The following is an 18,120-nucleotide window of genomic DNA, read 5'->3' on the forward strand; positions in this document are numbered from 1 at the left end:
TCACAATTTGATTTTCAAGATATGTTTCATTTGATCGTCGCGTAATCTTCAACGTACCTAGGTAAGTAGTTCTAGAAGCCCATCTTAAATATGGGATAACCAAGAGGAATAATTGTCGGGATATCGATCATGCGATCATAGAAGAGGCGGTGTCAGTTACTTAGGTAGCGAGGCGCTAGCTTTTTCTTGTATGAGTACTAGCTTCCTCGAAGTACCTATTATAATTAGATAAGAATAATTACAATTATGATAAACCAAAGTACTTTATACTTATCAACCAAATCAATAACAGCGAATTTCATCACTACATAGGTACGGAGTATAAATTCAAGCTAATTTGATCAGTCACGGAAGTAGAAAACAAGATACGTCTCGTTACATTGGGACATTGCACACAATGCCTACCTAGGGTTTATCATATACTACTCCAGGGAGTGAATAATATTGAATGAATAATTTTTATTCGGAATGTGCCGTATGAGTAATGCGATACACACGTACGGATAATTTCCATTACTATATTAGTTGCTTAAGCTTCTGGGAAATTACAACTTACTTCTAATCACAACTTCCAACAAATTGGGAAAAGTTTGCCGCAACAAACCAAACCCTACAAGTACATACTTTCAGCTATGGATGGTGCTACTTTCTCGCCAGAAAGATCGCAATCAAACGACCAAGAATCCGAAGTAACTTTAATCAATGCCATTACAACTGCTTCAGAAAAGGTCTCGCTCAGAGAGAGTATTAGTGGAGGTGAGGTAGCAGATCTACAAAGCTCAGGTAAGGAATATTAATCACTGCCCATCCATCAGTAACGCTAACACCTTTCTTTTCAGAGGATTGGGAGATAGTCGGGTATCTTAATAGAGATCAAATCAATAAAATCAACGGTATGGGTCGAAAATCGGATCAAGAGACGCTCAAAGTATACAAAGAGATAGAATGGCCTGCTCTTTACTTCAAGAATTTTACTTGCTTTTCAAAGCTTCCGCTTGAGCTTAGACGTAAGATCTGGTTCCATGCTCTACCAGAGCCACGTCTAGTAAATTTTGTGATGTACCCGAAATCTGAGTTAGAGCTGCTTGTAGGGCGACATCCAAAAGTTATCAGTCTTGGCATCAGGGATTATACTACAACTACAGACGTCACCAAAAACAAAGAATTGAGCCACAACATTCGTCCATTCTTTTTGACATGCCATGAGCTCAAAGATGTATTCCTGGAACATTACAAGAGCTTCAATATCCATACCCAGATACCTGCCGATGGCAAACGTTTTTATACGTCAGCTATCCTACCCATTTGCTCGACTGTATGTCGCGTGATTATGGCAAGTCCTCCGAGTCAATGCTATATCGATCCTAAGACCGACTGTCTGAAGTTTGGCAACCTCAAAGAATCAATAGAGATACTTGCTGGCATCGGCATGACCTTAGATTTCTCGGATTTGCGACATATTGCAATTGGTGGGTGTTCAAAGTACAATGATGGGAGCCTTAATTTGGAATCAACCTGGAAAGCGATTGAAGATAACTTCCCTCAACTTTGCAATACACTCTAGCAGAAAATCGACAGTGTCATCATTGATAGCTTGCAAGCAGTTGATCGACAGCGGGTTCAAGTCAAGTTCTCCTTGATTAACAGATCTGTTATCTCCGCAATTATTTTGTATGAAAGTTAATTGCTTCAAATGAGGAAATAGTTTTTCGATATGCTTCCATAGATGAGAGGGTAGCCCCCCGAAGATATTTCGTCCAATGTTTGGGTCAAAGAAGTACTCAGCTTCGCTAGTATGGATGGATAACTTAGTGATAACCGACAGCTTCAAGTGCATGTTGAAGAACAGCAAGTTATCCACCACATGCTGCAAGTTGCGAATGACCAACGTATCGCTCTTAATGTCAATGTAGCCTCTTGACGATGCATGAAATGTTGAGTTACTGGAATTGGTAGTGTCATCTGATATAACTTCATTACCGGGCAGGCTCTGAAGATCCATAATGCTATAGTGTTCGAGGAAGAAATCATGTGACTCGCGACAGACAAGTAAAAGTTGGCTTGGAATGAAATACCCCGCACCAAACTTCTTTATTGTATGCCAAATTTCGGCGGATACATGTTCAGAGCCTCCGCCAAAAGCGACATGATCTGATTCTCTGTAAAGATTCAGCTCCACCAAGCTTGGTTCCGGCAGGGCGTGGAACCAGATTTTCCGACGCATTTCGAGTGGTAACTTGGGAAAGCATTTAAACTTTCTCAAGAATGTCTGAGGCTGTGTCGCTTCAACAAAACTCTCACAGTATTCACAGATTGAGTATAGAAACTCCAACTGCTCACGCTTGGTCATGCACGCATATTCCCAGTCCACTAAAGACGTTAGTCAAGGTACTACAGCAAGACTTTGAACATGATTGAGGGGCAAGGTACCTTTTAAATCTTGGTCCACCACGGCTAATCTATCTAAACCCATCTCGTCTTCCGTTTCATCCTGTTCCACGATGCCCGGTTGATCAAATGCACCTGGGCGTGGATTCATGTTCTGAAGTTTGATGATCTCTGGAAGTTCCGCGCCTTCTTGTAATTGTGTTTCATTTACCGTCTGAGCATCGCCGTCTCCAGATGTCGAGTTGATGGTGACCGCTGAGTCAATAGGGTTAGGAATTTCCGGCGACTCGACTGCCTCGGCGCGCGTAAAAGTTTCTTGGAATGCGAGTTCCTTCATGTCGTTTATTCTGAAATGGAAAAATCTGGACACAAGATTTGGTGGGTTTATTTGACGATAGTATGGATGTAGTCAAGGTCATTGATTTGAAGAGAGATCCAAAAGCAGTAGATTTGGCTCTAGGTAGAGGCTGTTCTATGAAGATAGTTGCATGAATTCAAGTCGTATGCCTACTGTATTAGATTCAGCGGGTGTGCTGGTCTCGTGGAAATCTCCTCATAAGGATTCAATTTTCCTATACAATGTTCAATGGTGAATATGCAGACCAACAGAAGCACTAAAAAGGATTGATTTATGATATTCTTTGAAACCTCAACTCAGTCCGAATACCTCGAGGAGTGTCATGATGTTTCAATAAATATGGATTCTGATATCAAACAATCTAAGTATGAACTTATTATGAATTTTGAAATTTGAGAAGTGTTCTCTTAGCCCATACAACTCCTCATTGGCAAAATATAATACTGATAACTGGGACCTACGTCGTAGGTGCTACAATAAACGCATGTTTCATGGCCTGAAAGTCCAAGAGTACGAGTGTTCAAGATGGGCAGATAATGTATCGTTATAACAATATCGATGGATTGATTTGAACGCGGTCGAATTATCTTCCCCGTGTTACACTCATTTTTTGGGGGGAATTTGGAACAGCATTCCTAGCATATTCTCAGGGATGTATGGGGTGAACTGATACGTTCAATAGCCCAGACTTTGGGACTGAACATACATCGTGAATGTTTAAATACATTCAATATATGGATGCAATTCAAAGGACAATTGGCAAATCTCAAACTTTTCAATATCTAGGTATATCTGAGCCGGCGAGTACTCAATAGTCGCCTCCTTTAAACGTGCTTTAACTAGTATATTAACGCGGTCAGTCTGTCATTCCAATATTGAAATTTCTACTACTCATATACTGAAGGAGACTGGAAGATTGATATGTCGTTCAAGCATTGAGGCTGTGATTGCGATGGCCAGTAGCAAACCTGTTGTATGAAAGATGATACTGAAAAACACAGACAGAAGTTTGATGTGCAAGGGACGAAAGGTCAATCTGATCATTTTACATGGTTTTTCTTAGCTCTATTGTCAAACCTTCCGTCAGAACTTCATGGTTAAGTTTGGATGTTCACCCACGCACAATTGAAACCTCCGACCCAACCGACCGAGCTTGACTACAGTGACATTATCCAAGATTCGATAAACTTCGATTTGATACTGATTAAAGGAGCGGTTCGGGCGATAAACCAATGCTAACATTAGGATCCCTCCAAACTTAAGTGTTTTGGGTTGAGCTACAAGTCAAATTCCGCTAGGCATATTTGATGTGCGTGCGTTTTAAGAAGGTATTTTGCGAAGCTCAAGACTTTCAATATCGACATGAAAGTCGGTGACACCCTGGAAAAATGTAATGAATTTACGTTTGGACAGCAAGGATTGACAGTACTGGACCATGATACGCTTGAGAGCTTATATGGAAATATCAAAAGTTACCGGAAATACCGGTAAACCTCTCTCAGCTACAGCAGAAAGCAGATCGCTACCTAAAAGAATGAAAAGGAGCTCCGGACGAATATAATGGAGCTGTCATAGTTGGGTCGAATTACTAGGGCAAATTGACAATCAACTTGGCTTTCATCACTATTGAAATCCTAAATCAGAGCGAGGAGTTTTAGGTCAAGCAAAAGAACTACTCTGATGAATTGATGGTTTCGAAACCAACCATGATGATCCCAAACCCTCTGGATTAAGGATAAGGTGGAGTTACAAAGAACTCGATACGAAATCTCGCATGCAACGTAGACGGCACACTATACCATCAATGTCAAGGGGTCAAGGTGTTAAAGAATTGTTCGAAAGGAAGTCGAGCGATCCCTAAGTCTAACAAGGAAGGAAGACCGTCAGGCGATGAAAAGATGAAGGGTATATAAAAGCCATTAATACCTAGACAAATAACACTCCTCAGTGTCCGGATGACTTGAGTGCCGATATACTATGGAAATAGAAGTATAATTTTCTAGTATTAGTCGACCGGCACATCAATAGTGGCGAAGAAATAAAAGATTGGAAACTAAAAAACAATAAGATATCACCAACGATCGGCCTGCTTGCATATCGTGATCTTCATGCTCGATTGTAACCTGGTAAGCGCCAGTGACTCAATTGAGTCAGTATTGTCTAATTTTGCATCGATTAGTTATCATGATTCCAAATATTTCATCTGAAGTATTTGCACTATCTTCAAACGCTGAATATCACTCCCAAGCGATGATGATTTTCCCGTTTCAATAAACACCTCTTAGCAGTATCATTATATGTCATCACCCATCGCCGTTTCTACGTAGATTTCTGTTGATCTTGGAAATCTCCCATGCTTATAGAAATCTCCCAATATTCCGGCATATTATCGGGTACAACCCATTCCCCTAACCCATTTTTTCGGTAGCCATTCACAAAACGTCTCGGCAGTAATAGTTGATGTGATTGGTCGATATTACGACGCTAACTCTCAAATATTTTGCATCTCTCTCCATAGGTATCATTTTACTCCTCCATCCCGAAAAGCCGTAAACAAGAAGCGACGGGAAGTACGAATAAAATTAATCCATCTCCGGTATCTCCACTCATAAGAAGCGCTGGAACCACTGAGTTAACAGGGCTCGAAGTCGCTTGAATCCCCCACTCTCAAACTATCCACTTTCGCACACTCCGAACCACCGAGGAAGTCTCAAGAGAATCAGAGTGAAGCAGAGACCCTTCTCTTTGATCACAAACAGGACAGGATCTGGTCCCTTGAAGTTTTGAGTGATGAGACATGGAACATGGTAAAAGATGAACGAATTCATCATGAACCCACCAGAGAAATTTCTTCAGACAACAAGTTGCGATTATAGTGTGGGAATTTGTTTACTCCATCGAAAGGATTCGGAGAGATTGGAACGGCAGATTTTTTTTTCGAATTGGCCACGATAGCCAACAGGTTACAATCATTCATAATCTTTATCAATAGGGGAATACGGAAGGTGGATGCATTTTACATACGGAGTAGCTCCATAGTAGGCAAGGACCGGCATAGTATTCTTTAACCTATTGATCTTCAACTTTCATAAAAAATTTCCGTCACTATTATATAATCTGACAAACAGATCATGTCCACTTTCCCCTGATTTTTTACACTTTTGTGCTAATGATTCATGGGCAGCCTTCCTTCATGTATCTTGACAATGACCAACACTAGCCACCGGCCAAAACATAAATTATAATTCCATATGTCAAACATGTCGGAGCACTGCTACATTTTAAGTTTTTATCCCCGTGACCCCAGACTTGATGCTGTGCCGTCGGACACTTATTTACTGTTGTCACCTGAACTGACAGTAAGACGGGAACATGGTGTTACACAAACCAGAGTGTTGGGAAAGAGGATTTAATATTGTAATCCGTCAGGATCTCTACCGGTATAAAGCAATACAGCAAGACCTCTCTATAAGAATCCCCCCTATAAGGATAACCTCTATTATTCTTATTTTTTTGGTCCCAAGAAATTTCAGGGCTGAAAAAGACCTATATCCTTAAAACCCTTCTATTAGGATATCTTTATATTTATTAGTCCTAGGATCACGTGTATCATTATTGGGCCAATGAAATCATCAGGATTTGAGTTATGATATTGATATTATATAGAGAATTTAGTTATATTTTATAAAATAAAATAAAAGTTCCGAAATTGTCATTATTGAGTTAATAGAATTTCCAGGATTAATTATTATATAATCGACATATTGAAATTTTAGTCAATTTTTATGAAAGTGGAAAAAAGTTACGAAATTATCACGGAATATGACCCGGTCGGGACTAATTGGAAGCGAATTATTACTATGTCGGGATTAGTCGGATACCTCTATACAAGGATACCTTTATATATCCTTAAAAAAGTCTACAAAAACCGGTATCCTTATAGAGAGGTTTTACTGTAAGATTATTGAACGATGGAACAATAAAAGAAGCTTGTTCCTCAAAGATTCTAGTCTCTCCACGTGGAAAACAATAGCGTACCGGCTGCCCAGCATGCTGTAGATACAGAGTCATCTTACCGATCAATATATTCATTTTTTTTTTCTTTTCAAAAGCTCTAGACTGATCCTTTCCTACTTGATGAACACGATAGGTCGGTTACACAGTAAGCTTTCACATCGTACAAGATGAGTGCATCTAACTTATCATTCACACTTGGCGTTTCTTGGTGCTTTTGGTGGCGTCGCCTCTTACCCTAAAGTGATATTAGGCTTTCAGCTTAACGACCAGGGGGGTTACATTATCTTCTCAGAAAAGCCTAGATTTTCATAACGTTGAAAGAAGGGGAGTTTATTCGCCATATCGTTGTAGAATCTTCCAAATTTGTGTTTCTCGGAAGATTGTCATTGTATTCAAGTACGCGAGTACAAGATATACATCTATTGTATTGATATCAAGATAATCACCTCGAAATGGTTACCCCATAAAAGTCGTACCGAACGTTTTGTACAATTGTCAATGTCAGAATGAATGCCGAATCATCTTAATCCTTTTCAGCCTCTACTATTTGTGCTTAGTCGCTATTTTCTGTCGGAAAGAGGTTAAGATCTACAGGAACCCCGGAGTACAACGCAGCGCTAAATGAGCAAGTGTTTGATTTAAATCTCAACACGGATTTGAAGGACCCGTTTGAGCCTATCACGCAAATCTAATCCACATTCTCCCTGTCTACTTCCCGTCTCCTCATGTCTCCTAGGCTAGAAGCTTCATGGAACCATGTACGATTTATCTGGGCGTAAAGGTTTCCCCTGTTTGCCATGTGTATTTTCGTATGACCTTTATCTCTCTTGCCCGTGTCGGTTGACATGCATCAAGCAATCTTCTCGAACTCATCAATTTGCATCATCTAAAGCTTAGGCACGAGTCCGAGAACTGCAACATCGTTATTCTGTCGAGATATCTCTCCACTCTTCTACACACGGTTCAATTAGCTTCAATGAACTTATATGTACCAACATCTGTGACCTGTCTGTAGGGCTTGTCTTTGACTCCTGATTTCGTCTTTCTTCTGGATGCAAGCCACAAGTCGCCATTTTTAACCCCAATATTCGATTCGGTACCGACGAAGGAGATGTTGGACGCAGAATCTTCTTCATTGACGCCTCTACCGGAATCCCTCTCTCATGGTTTAGTTGCTGTCGCGACCTTTGGTCTGTTATCATTCTTCTGTTCGATTAGTTTATTCCTCTACCTCACATACAAGATCTTTTCATGGAAGAAGAAAACGCCCATGGGTGCAGGTCAAGCAACGTCTTCTGTTAATCAATTCTTATTTCTGATATACAATTTACTATTGGCGGATATTCAACAAGCATTAGCATTTCTACTCAACATCAGCTCGCTCAAGAACAATGGAATCATAGTTGGAACGTCAACATGTTGGGTTCAAGGATGGTTTGTCTCGACGGGAGATTTGGCTAGTAGTGTATTCATCGCTGCCATCGCATGTCACACATTTCTCAGCGTCGTCAAAAAATATCGTGCTCCACAATGGGCATTCTATACGGCGATCGGAGGATGTTGGGTATTCATCTACGGATTGGCCATCATCGGTGTCGCAATGCACCCACATGATCTTTACGTGAGGGCTTCTGCTTGGGTAAGTTCTTTCACTTTATACAAACATAGAAATACATCTAATCACCACGCGTAGTGTTGGATTGGAAATCAGTATCAAAATGAACGTCTATGGCTTCATTACTTTTGGATATTCGGTGCCATGTTCGGAACCATTCTCATCTACGCCTGTATCTTCATCTACATTAGTCATCAATCGCGTTCCGCTCCTCCCGGAAATCAAGCATCCGATCTTCACGGCGCTCAACCTCTTATGATTCTCTATCCTTTGATCTATACGATTTGTACGATTCCACTTGCCGCCGGACGTATCGCCGCACTAGCCGGGTCGGAAGTCAGTCTGAGTTATTTCTGTGTGGCGGGTAGTATGATTGCGTGCAATGGATGGTTAGATGTACTATTATACGCCAGTACAAGAGCAGAAATCGTGTTTAGTGAGTACGCACCAGGCGAGGAAACGGGTTTGGAAACTTTCGCATTTATGGGCAAAGGACATTCGTTGGGCACAACTACGACTATCGAAGCTGGGGGATTAAAGGCTGCTGTGAGGGGGAATAGAGGGAGCGGTAATTTGGGACGAAGAGGACATGGAGCGAGTGATAGCACGGATAATCTTTACAAGATGGGAGATATTTCTGTGGCGAAAAATGTTAGTGTTCGTGTGAGTATAGCACGAGAGGGAGAATTAGGGATTGGAGGGTACCCAAGGGGGACACCGGGAAGTAAAGATGATAGTGAAGATCATGGGAGTGATTCGGGGTGGGATAATATGAAGGGTAGAAGGAGTGAAAGTGGGAAGAGTGGATTCAGCGATGTGGCTTAATCTTTTGATCTTTAGTTAAGATCTTAGATAATGTCATTGATACTTGATGATTATTTCTTTTGTTAATTGCATTGCAAGGAGTGGGTGGGTCCTTTTGAGCACTGGCTCTTGCATTTACATCGCATTGATACCCAGTGACTACAATATTGTATGATTATTAGCGGGTATGACATATACATAGTACATGATACTTATTCACATCTTTTTGTTCTTAGACAGAGTTTCTCAACTTGTACACAGGAAGACACACATACAGATACACATCTGAAATACACACATATACATGACATTCGATCTTTCTTTCAGTGTAACAATCAGGATGACTTCTTCCGTCATCAAAGCCACGCTTTGTTGAGATAACGGCCAAGAAAAAGTCAGCTGCCATTTAGGCTACCACAAATCTCCAACTTACTGACCAGCTCCCCGCAAAAACACGGCATCTATAAATATTCAACATCACCTCATCAACCACGTTACATCCAAGATCTAGAAGCTTACCATTACCATACCCGGCCCGATATCAGCGTAACTAAGATTTCCAACCCATCCGAAACATGGCATGCTTAAGCGGTGCGGAACCCACTCTAGTCAATCTCCTCCAAACACCCATTTCTCAAAGTATTCCAGCTGAGATTGTGGAGTCGATATTGTCGCAACCACCATTCCTACGAATTCCGTATGCGCTGGATGTTCGTACAATATCGGCTCCTCTTCTCTCGTCAAATCGGATATTTCGTTCCGGTTCTCTGTCCCACTTACCGTCTTCCTCACTTGCTCTTCTTTCGTCTCAATAAAATGTTAAGACTATATACTCATTCATGTCGCCTAGAAGAACCAATACTAAAGCTAGGTAGACAACGTAGAAATAATTCGAGATGAAGGTAATGGCAATAGTGTAGTAAAAAACATATCAATAGCCGACTTCACAGGAGAGGGTGAGAAAACAGCATTCGTAAAGATGTATGGGGAGAGGATTTTGGAAGGGTACAAAATGGGAACTCGGAAAGTTTTCGAAAAGATGGGAGGAACTGAGGGAGGAAATACGTTGTTCCATTGTACTGCAGGTAAAGATCGTACAGTTGTTGTCGCCGCATTGATACTTGCTTTCTTTGGTGCCTCGGAGGAGGAAATCGCGCTGGATTATGTATTAACACGTAGTGGGACTGAATCGCATAGAGAAAGATTGTTACAGGGGGTGTTGAAATTGGTAGGAGAGAGAGGTTTGGAACAACCGGGACTAGATGATCTATCTAGTGCAAAGGGGAAAAATGTTATCGCATTTTTGAATTGGATGGATGCGAAATGAGGAGGTCATGTGAAGCAAAATGTAAATTGTTATAAACATGTAGAAGGTAAGAGATGGAGTGGCGTTGAGGGATGGTTCATCAAGGAGTGTGGGTTTGAAAGGAACGAGTTAGAAAAGACTCGAAGGGCTTTATCTAGTTTGAAAATGTTTGGAACTGTATATCAAAGATCGAGATGATGTCTTAAAAATGTGGAACACTAACCTCGTCGCCCAATCCCAACTCACATACTCCCTTATGTTGTCCAGTGATAATTTGGCCTGCTGTTAGTTTCATAACTCTATAGCTGAATTATTCAAAGCCAACCCTCACCCCGATATGCATATCTGAGAGGTCAGCACGTTAAATATTCAAACACATGATATATGATGCTTGATTCTCAATGAATTTATTATTATGTAGATGAATTGATCCCGACTGTACTACCTAAAGGATTTCCCCTCATTCAATTCCTGATTCCCAATCTCCCATTTTGATCATTATCATCTATAGCAGGATATAGAGCAGAGAAATACATGTGAAGGCTTTGATATCCACCCCGGAAAGGTAATTTTCGCAGCCCCAAAGTGCATAGGTTCGAATAACCTCAAAACTCTCCAAAATTCAGATGGAAATGTGAGCCTACTGAAGCTTGGTGATCATGGGTATCGAATGTCGCGAAGGAAACTATGGCGTGTTGACAATATCTTGGACCTCCCTCCAACTTCCATGAGAAATTACTACTCCTCCAGAGGCAAGAAAATACAACGAGCTTAGTCGTCGTCAATAACAATGAGACGTTCCTCCTCGAAAGATTCCTCATCGAGGGCTTCCATGATATTCTCGTCTTCCTCTTCGAAAAGCTCCTTGAAGTGGCCATATTCCATATACCAGGTTTTGCTATTACCGTCACCAATCGGTAATTATTGTCATCCTCATCCTCAGGATCACGGATGTTCTTATTATTGATTCCATCAAATGTGAATTGACTATAGTGCTTCAAGAACATCTCTCGTGCCATACGGCATACAGGTTGTAGAGCATATAGGAATGGGAATGCAGGTTTACTGATTTCCCTGGAATGACAGTGGATAGAAATCGCAGCTTTGGTATTATTCTGACAATATCTTACGTGGAACAGAGCCCAAACATTGCTGTCTGGTGGAGGCAAAGCGTAGAACCAAATCTTTCGTTGTAATTCTATAGGCAGAAGTGGGAATAAAATAAATGAATCAGATGAAGCTGTAGCACCTATGGTGCTGAGCAGACCATTTCGATAAAGTTGTGTCTCGAAGAAGTTGAACATCTCTTGAATAATGAAGATGAATTAGTCTAGTCTTCAATATATGTATTTGAGTCGGGATTTAGTAACTTACTAGAGCTGTAGTAAGCTGCTTCAAGTTCCTTTTTTCCAGAGGGAGTGGGGTCATTGTTGCTGTTGCACCCAGAATCTGGGCCGACTAGGTTGACTGGGTTAACTGGGGTGATTAGAAATGTTAGCTCGTCGAGTAAACTCGGTGAAATTATCGACTTTTTTGAGCATACTTGAAGTAAATTTTATTTGAAACTTGTTTTGTGTAGCCACAGGTTTGACTTCATCATTTGCCATGACTTGATGATCCAGGATAGCTGTAGTAGGCAATTCACAACCAGTGCTTTCAATGCTTCCTCTATCTTCAACCGGACTGGCCATCAAATAGAGTGGGGATACAATCTCTTGACTTTGAGATTTCTTTTGTAAAGAGGTATCCGTGGTTTACAGGTTTTGAAATTTGCTCCTTTGTGGATTATAATCCAAATCCCAAACCCCAGACTCCAAAAAAAAACTCGTTGACTTTAGTGCTAAGAAAGGCTAACAGTAAAAGTAGACAGGCAGGAGAATAAAGTTGTTCGAGCTTGAGGAAGTTGAAATTTATTAAGAAATGAGATACTGTACAAGGCGGACATGGCTGAGTCCACCAATGAGAAGTTTCTTTAGCAACCAGAAAAAACAGGGGGGTCACATATATTCAGTGAATTCAAGGCCTAGACCTCTCATCTTATTTGTTTTTCTGCCAAAATGTTCCGAATCTGCATTTGCCTTGCTTGTTAGGATCGAAACAGTGAATGATGAACTCCTTTAGACAAAAAGTGGATTGGTTTCCCTTCCTCTGGTACCAATTTTGCTCAATTCTCAGGATGTGGATGACTGAATACAATTCTCTTTGAGCTTTGCATGAAGGAGCCCATCTGTACTTCTGGGCGAGTGAATCTATGTGAATGAGCTTTTGACAAGTAGGTAGTCCTAGGTAGATGATGAATGTAATTGAACAAGATTACAGGCTGAAAATCAACCTTTGACACCTACAATTTGGTTTGGAAACGCTGGAACTAATGAAAGAAAAGGAGTTTGCAAATTACAAATGAGTGTCCAATAGAATTCGACGCTTGTTTATTACATATATACATATATATATATGTATATTTCATGAACATAAAGTCAAGTTCAAATTTTTGGACTTCTTTACCTTACTCTCATGACATCTAGCCATATCAAAAATGCTTCGCAATAAGAAGCGCAAGAAAAATACCCCTGCTTTGAGCAAGAGAACCACGAAAGGGAAGCATCAGCAATTACATATCATTTGAAGCGGGGATACTAGCCCTTAAGATATGCAGTAGAAGGGAACCACAGTTGATTCCATCCTTCTTGGTATCAACTTATGCCAGCTACAAGCCAAAACTTACCCACTGTGACAATGATGCAGCGGCTGAAAATAAAAGTCCTTATCAAGTCTGATTTTTGGATGATAAACCTACCTATCCTGCTGTAATTCCTCCTTTACAACTGCATTTCAGCATAGCATCTGCCCAGGTGGAATGCCGCACTTCTCATCTGAAGGTTCCGATGCCCAAATATTGAATGTTTAAAGACACATAAAGTAATGGAAAGGATCTTCAGATGAGTAGGTTTCAGCTTTTTGTAGTCAGTACATTCATGCGGACGTCAGATGAGGAGGAAATATCGGTTTCCTAAGCATCAAACAATAGTTAATGTAGCGAGACAAACTTATTAAGTCATAGTTGGCCACTTTGTTTCTGCTCAGCTCAAGCTGCCAAAATCAAGAGGCTAAGCCTCAATTGATAGGTATGCAAATAATGCAGTACCTGATTTGACGAGGGACGCTGTTAAAGTCATCCCGCATTTCATGAGCTACCAAGTAAGACATATGCTCAGTGCTTGGAATCGCGTAGAAATGACCGGCCAGAACACACTACGTTCTATTTGAAGCTCGTCAATAGCCTTTCCACCCTAGCTGTTGAGACATTATGAGACAAGTTTTGCTGAAACAATCAAAACAACTTAGCTAGTATATGCTACTACATGCGGTAATGATGTGCGAATTGCGTCGATAGATTTCTCGTGTATTCGGTATCTTTCTCGAGGGGTCATGACCCCGTGATCATTGGAAGAAATGTCGATGAATGAGACAACGAGTGGATAGTATACTACGACCATTAGGAGCAAATAATGAGGTTTCGGATGCAGAGATTCGCATGCATGGAACTACTAAATCATCATATAAATTGATTGTTGGTCTTGAATACACGGCCGGAAAGTACTTGTCGTGGGGTAACGCCAATGAGACCACAAGGTCTCCGTATTTTGGGGTGGGGGCACCACGAACCTCAATGAACCAATGTTTACGATTCTTGCGACAAGGTCGAAGGAAGGGATGATTGATGATGGTTGGTATACTTTCAAGGGAATCAAGGAGATTTCGAAGACATTCCGTTGATAAGGCTTGCATCAACGACAATTCACTACCAACAACTCTTCGAGGATGCAAGTGCTATCTAGCCCTCCAGTCCTATATCTGCGAATGCTTCAGCGTTGATTTGTGTCTCTTCATCGAAGAAATTCGTCTGATGGTCGTGCTGGGGTCTTGTCAGCGAAGCCTAAGCCGGCATACGAGTGTATGTGATGTATCAAACGGCAATTTTTATCGACTGCCCGACAAGTGCTGCGCTACTTTTTATGCCCTCATACGACGTATCTGCAATGAAGCAAGAGTTGGTTGTGAATGGAATGCCATTACCCAAAAATCCGTCTATATGCAAATCTTCGAGTTATTGAAAGGAGAGAAATAGTGAGCATAGAAGTTAAAAGTTACTATTGAAAAGATGGAGATGGATCGATAAGATGGATTTGTCTTAATACCATGGTTAGACCAGAGAGATGCATACAGCCAACATCCTCTACAAAATATTGGGCACGTAAAACTCGCGAAGCTATTTTTCCTCCTCGGACGCACTTTCCGCGGATCGAAAGAAACAGAAGATGTCAGGATACCCTCACCTCAGACTTAAAGTCACAGTTAGAGTTGAGGCAGCTGTTTGATGCTGAAAGCTATGTACGAAGTCGATCAGATAAGTACAAGTCATTGCTACAGAACCAGTCAGATATTTCACTACTCTATCTACGACGATACAGTTCACAGCCATCCCGCTTTTTCCTATTCCCAACTTCCGATCTTCTTGTCCCTAGGAAAAGAACATGGAGCAATCTCACAATTCCTTACTCAATTGTATTGTAATTACAGATGTCTCAAAGGAGGGAAATAAGTGAGTCCTTTCCACAATTCGGTAAACTGTCATATCCACGTAAAGTTGTGAGAAATCTCCTTGTACCAAAAACGATTCCAAACAACTCCCCTGTAAATCCAAGTACAAGATATGAACAACAGCAACAATACGTGTATAAGAACATGCCTCCGAACCAAACATATCACCCATAAAACAATTCAACCATCGTCAACATCATTATCAACAACATCAACAACATCAACCGACCCAACACCCCACAAATTTCTCCATCAAAACCCCCTCCCAAATCCCCAAAAATGCCCATCCTATGGGACCCCTCAATTCACTTCCCCTCTCTCGCCTGCCAATCCTGCAAATTCCAAAAGGTAAAATGCTGCTGCTGCGGACTCATCGGTTACAAAACTGTCGGCGATGTGTGCACTACTTGTTGTAATTATCTCACCGGTCCCACGTTTGATGGGAATGCGGATGTTACGTGGATTGATGAGGCGTTGTGTCCGGTGTGTTCGCCGCGTGGATAGGTAGGTTGTGATTTGGATCTGGAGTCGAGTGGCTTGTGGATTTATTACTAGGTAGGTGAGTAACTTGGCTGTTGTTTCTTTGTTTTGAAATAAACTTTGTTCAAGGTAGGCAAATCTCTCTTTGTGGTTCATTGTTTTGTCTTGATGGCGATACTTTAGATTTTCTTTTTGTTTGGATACTTAATATAAATTTTTCTTGTTTAAATAACTTTGTCTACTTCGGTGAGTGAGTATGTATCGTGAAATTGTTCTGACTAATATCATTCTCGTGATCTTTGATACCATCACCTTTTACTTGTGAGAAATCTCGTTCTTCTTTTGACTGCTGACATATCATACTGAATGTAGATAGAAGAAGTACCTGGTGAACACTGACCCTGACAGATACCAGATCTTCAAGCTCATGTCGTAAATAAAGAAAATCTCTACCGTTCATCCCATTGCTCTTAATGGCTTAGAGACTTTTAAGAAACTGTCACCCACTCAGTCAACATACTCACCTGGACGCCTTTACATTGAATGATTATGCAAACTGCTCTTGAAATTTGCACAAAGATATATTATACTACATAAATACAAAAAAATCATAAATACATTCCCTACACATGAATCAATATCCCAATTACCCAATTCCGTAACCCATGAACTATTATGAAGCCCTACAACTATCTCCTCCCAACAACCTCCCATCTATGCAAGCTGACCTCTAACAACGCCCAATGGGAAAAGGTTTGTATGAGCGTCTGTAAAGAATCCCGCTGAATTAGCTTCGATCTGAGCAACCTTGAAACCAGTACCAGTATCCGGTCCTCCATTAGGAGCATTTATTCCTGTTGTGAAAGGACCAGTCATACAGCCCACACTGACTCGACGATAATCATCACCGACTGGATTTGGGAATGCGAGACGAGGAGGTCCGGATGCACCGCGGGCGGCTTCGTGAATATGTGTTGCTGTTTTGGCGGGGGATTGATAGGTTCCGGCTACGTTGAGTAGGGTGATGTTCTGATTTCATATAAAGGTTAGGGATAATTCAATGATTTAGATTCATGAAAGAAAGTACTTACGTAGCAAATGGTATCTTGGTGAGCATTGATTCCATAATTGAAATACCCGACAGCATCTGAAGGGCCTGGAACCGAGACAGTACCATTGCGAACTTCAGATCCGAGAGCTACGACATTGTATGTGCTAGTGAAGACAAAAGGTGATCCGCCGTTTTGAGCAGCTGGAGCAACTGCCATATTGGCTGGTACATCGGGGCTTTTTGGGTTGTCCTTGGAAACATCTTGGTCGCTTACTGGGGCCCCGTCTGCCCATTGGTAACTACCATAGGATGCATAAGTTGCGCCGTCTGCAGGAGCAGCGATGGCTGTGGTTGTGAAGAGGAGGGCTGCAGCTGTGGCGGCAATGGTGAACTTCATGTTGACTGGATTGGGATTTGTTATATAGAAGGTATTAAGGTATTGGATGTTTGTTTGTTCAAGGGGTAGAGAACTTAAAGTGTTGATTGAGTTGTGATTGTGTTGATGAGGAAATATAATTGAGACCAGACTTTCGCCTCCTTCTTATACATATTTTCCATCCTGATTTTTGCTTTGGAATAATTGATCTCATGCCAGACTTGTACTTGCCAAGAACTTGAACTGAGAAGTTGAGGACTGGAATATAGAGACCAGTCGTGATACCAAGCATGAAGCGAAAAGCACTGATCTCGCCAAGTACGAAATCATGGCTGTGAAAGCCAATGTCCAGAAGCTTTTCCGGACTTCAAGGGCAAAACATCAACAAGTCGAGCAAATGTCACTTTGAGGTACCTTCAATATTTACTGCGGATTGTAGTATTTGGAAGAATATTAACTAGATATTTCTTGGCCTTCTTATTCATATTCAAATCGGGAGTTTCGTGAATGCCAAGTTCCCCGCACAACTCTGAATTGGGAAAAGAAGATGGGGATCTTGAGAAACCATATGAATAAATGTGGATGGGAAGTATAAATAAGGTTCGGTTGGCAAGCTATTTAAGTGATTACTCATGAAGCCATACCGTCATTGTGCCAAGCTCAATCATCCGCCACTACACTGCCAAATCGGTTCCTACTGCAGGTTAAGCTTAAGTAACTGAATCCAGTACCGAAATACTGTTATCATTATCTGGATATACCATAGTGGATCAATATTCAAAATGATATCGAGACGTAGATTGATATTGAGGCGAAACCCCTATCTGCTAAGCAAAGTAAAAACATCTCGACAAAGTGCTATACGTGTAAAACGATCCATATAGCCGACGAGGAACAGACAGATGTGTAGCTCCCTTTAGCAGAATGCGTGTAGAGGGCCGGGGGAACCAAGATCAAGACAACAATACGAGCAGTGGCTTGGAATCGTACCCTTGACGGGAAACCCAGCCAACTGGACCTGATCCACCATTGTGGCTGCTCCGGCAATTCATCCTTCCGTTGGAAGCGGAAATCTGGGCGTGATGTCTGGAGATCCTCTCAATCTGATATCCACGAGAAAGTC

The 18,120-nt window shown here is 41.3% G+C and overlaps 6 protein-coding genes across 6 annotated transcripts; 3 read left to right on the forward strand and 3 right to left on the reverse strand.

The window, feature by feature from the left end:
* Positions 1–632: 632 nt before the first annotated feature.
* On the forward strand, positions 633–1,564 carry EAE97_003884 (uncharacterized protein; the record flags this gene model as incomplete). Its single annotated transcript, XM_038874396.1, has 2 exons — positions 633–783; positions 840–1,564. 2 exons carry the CDS (start codon positions 633–635, stop codon positions 1,562–1,564), a joined length of 876 nt encoding a protein of 291 aa, XP_038735005.1.
* On the reverse strand, positions 1,511–2,725 carry EAE97_003885 (uncharacterized protein; the record flags this gene model as incomplete). Its single annotated transcript, XM_038874397.1, has 2 exons — positions 1,511–2,370; positions 2,431–2,725. The coding sequence occupies 2 exons, from the start codon at positions 2,723–2,725 to the stop codon at positions 1,511–1,513; spliced, it is 1,155 nt and encodes a 384-aa protein (XP_038735006.1).
* A 4,415-nt stretch (positions 2,726–7,140) lies between these two features.
* Positions 7,141–9,541, forward strand: EAE97_003886 (uncharacterized protein). The gene is made up of 2 exons (XM_038874398.1): positions 7,141–8,402; positions 8,457–9,541. Exons 1-2 carry the CDS (start codon positions 7,875–7,877, stop codon positions 9,201–9,203), a joined length of 1,275 nt encoding a protein of 424 aa, XP_038735007.1. The 5' UTR covers positions 7,141–7,874; the 3' UTR covers positions 9,204–9,541.
* Positions 9,542–10,161: 620 nt separating this feature from the next.
* On the forward strand, positions 10,162–10,509 carry EAE97_003887 (uncharacterized protein; the record flags this gene model as incomplete). Its single annotated transcript, XM_038874399.1, has 1 exon — positions 10,162–10,509. One exon carries the CDS (start codon positions 10,162–10,164, stop codon positions 10,507–10,509), a length of 348 nt encoding a protein of 115 aa, XP_038735008.1.
* A 584-nt stretch (positions 10,510–11,093) lies between these two features.
* EAE97_003888 (uncharacterized protein) lies at positions 11,094–12,179 on the reverse strand (the record flags this gene model as incomplete). The annotated part of the gene is made up of 3 exons (XM_038874400.1): positions 11,094–11,794; positions 11,863–11,964; positions 12,032–12,179. 3 exons carry the CDS (start codon positions 12,177–12,179, stop codon positions 11,094–11,096), a joined length of 951 nt encoding a protein of 316 aa, XP_038735009.1.
* A 4,105-nt stretch (positions 12,180–16,284) lies between these two features.
* EAE97_003889 (uncharacterized protein) lies at positions 16,285–17,018 on the reverse strand (the record flags this gene model as incomplete). The annotated part of the gene is made up of 2 exons (XM_038874401.1): positions 16,285–16,599; positions 16,662–17,018. The coding sequence occupies 2 exons, from the start codon at positions 17,016–17,018 to the stop codon at positions 16,285–16,287; spliced, it is 672 nt and encodes a 223-aa protein (XP_038735010.1).
* Positions 17,019–18,120: the final 1,102 nt, after the last annotated feature.

This window comes from Botrytis byssoidea (assembly GCF_014898295.1).
Source record: "Botrytis byssoidea strain MUCL 94 chromosome Unknown BBYS_006, whole genome shotgun sequence".
Lineage (NCBI taxonomy): Eukaryota > Fungi > Ascomycota > Leotiomycetes > Helotiales > Sclerotiniaceae > Botrytis > Botrytis byssoidea.

Coding starts and splice junctions, on each gene's coding strand:
- EAE97_003886 (XM_038874398.1), top strand. CDS start 7,875: ATGTTGGACGCAGAATCTTCTTCATTGACGCCTCTACCGGAATCCCTC. Junction 8,403..8,456: donor ACGTGAGGGCTTCTGCTTGG/GTAAGTTCTTTC, acceptor CACCACGCGTAG/TGTTGGATTGGAAATCAGTA.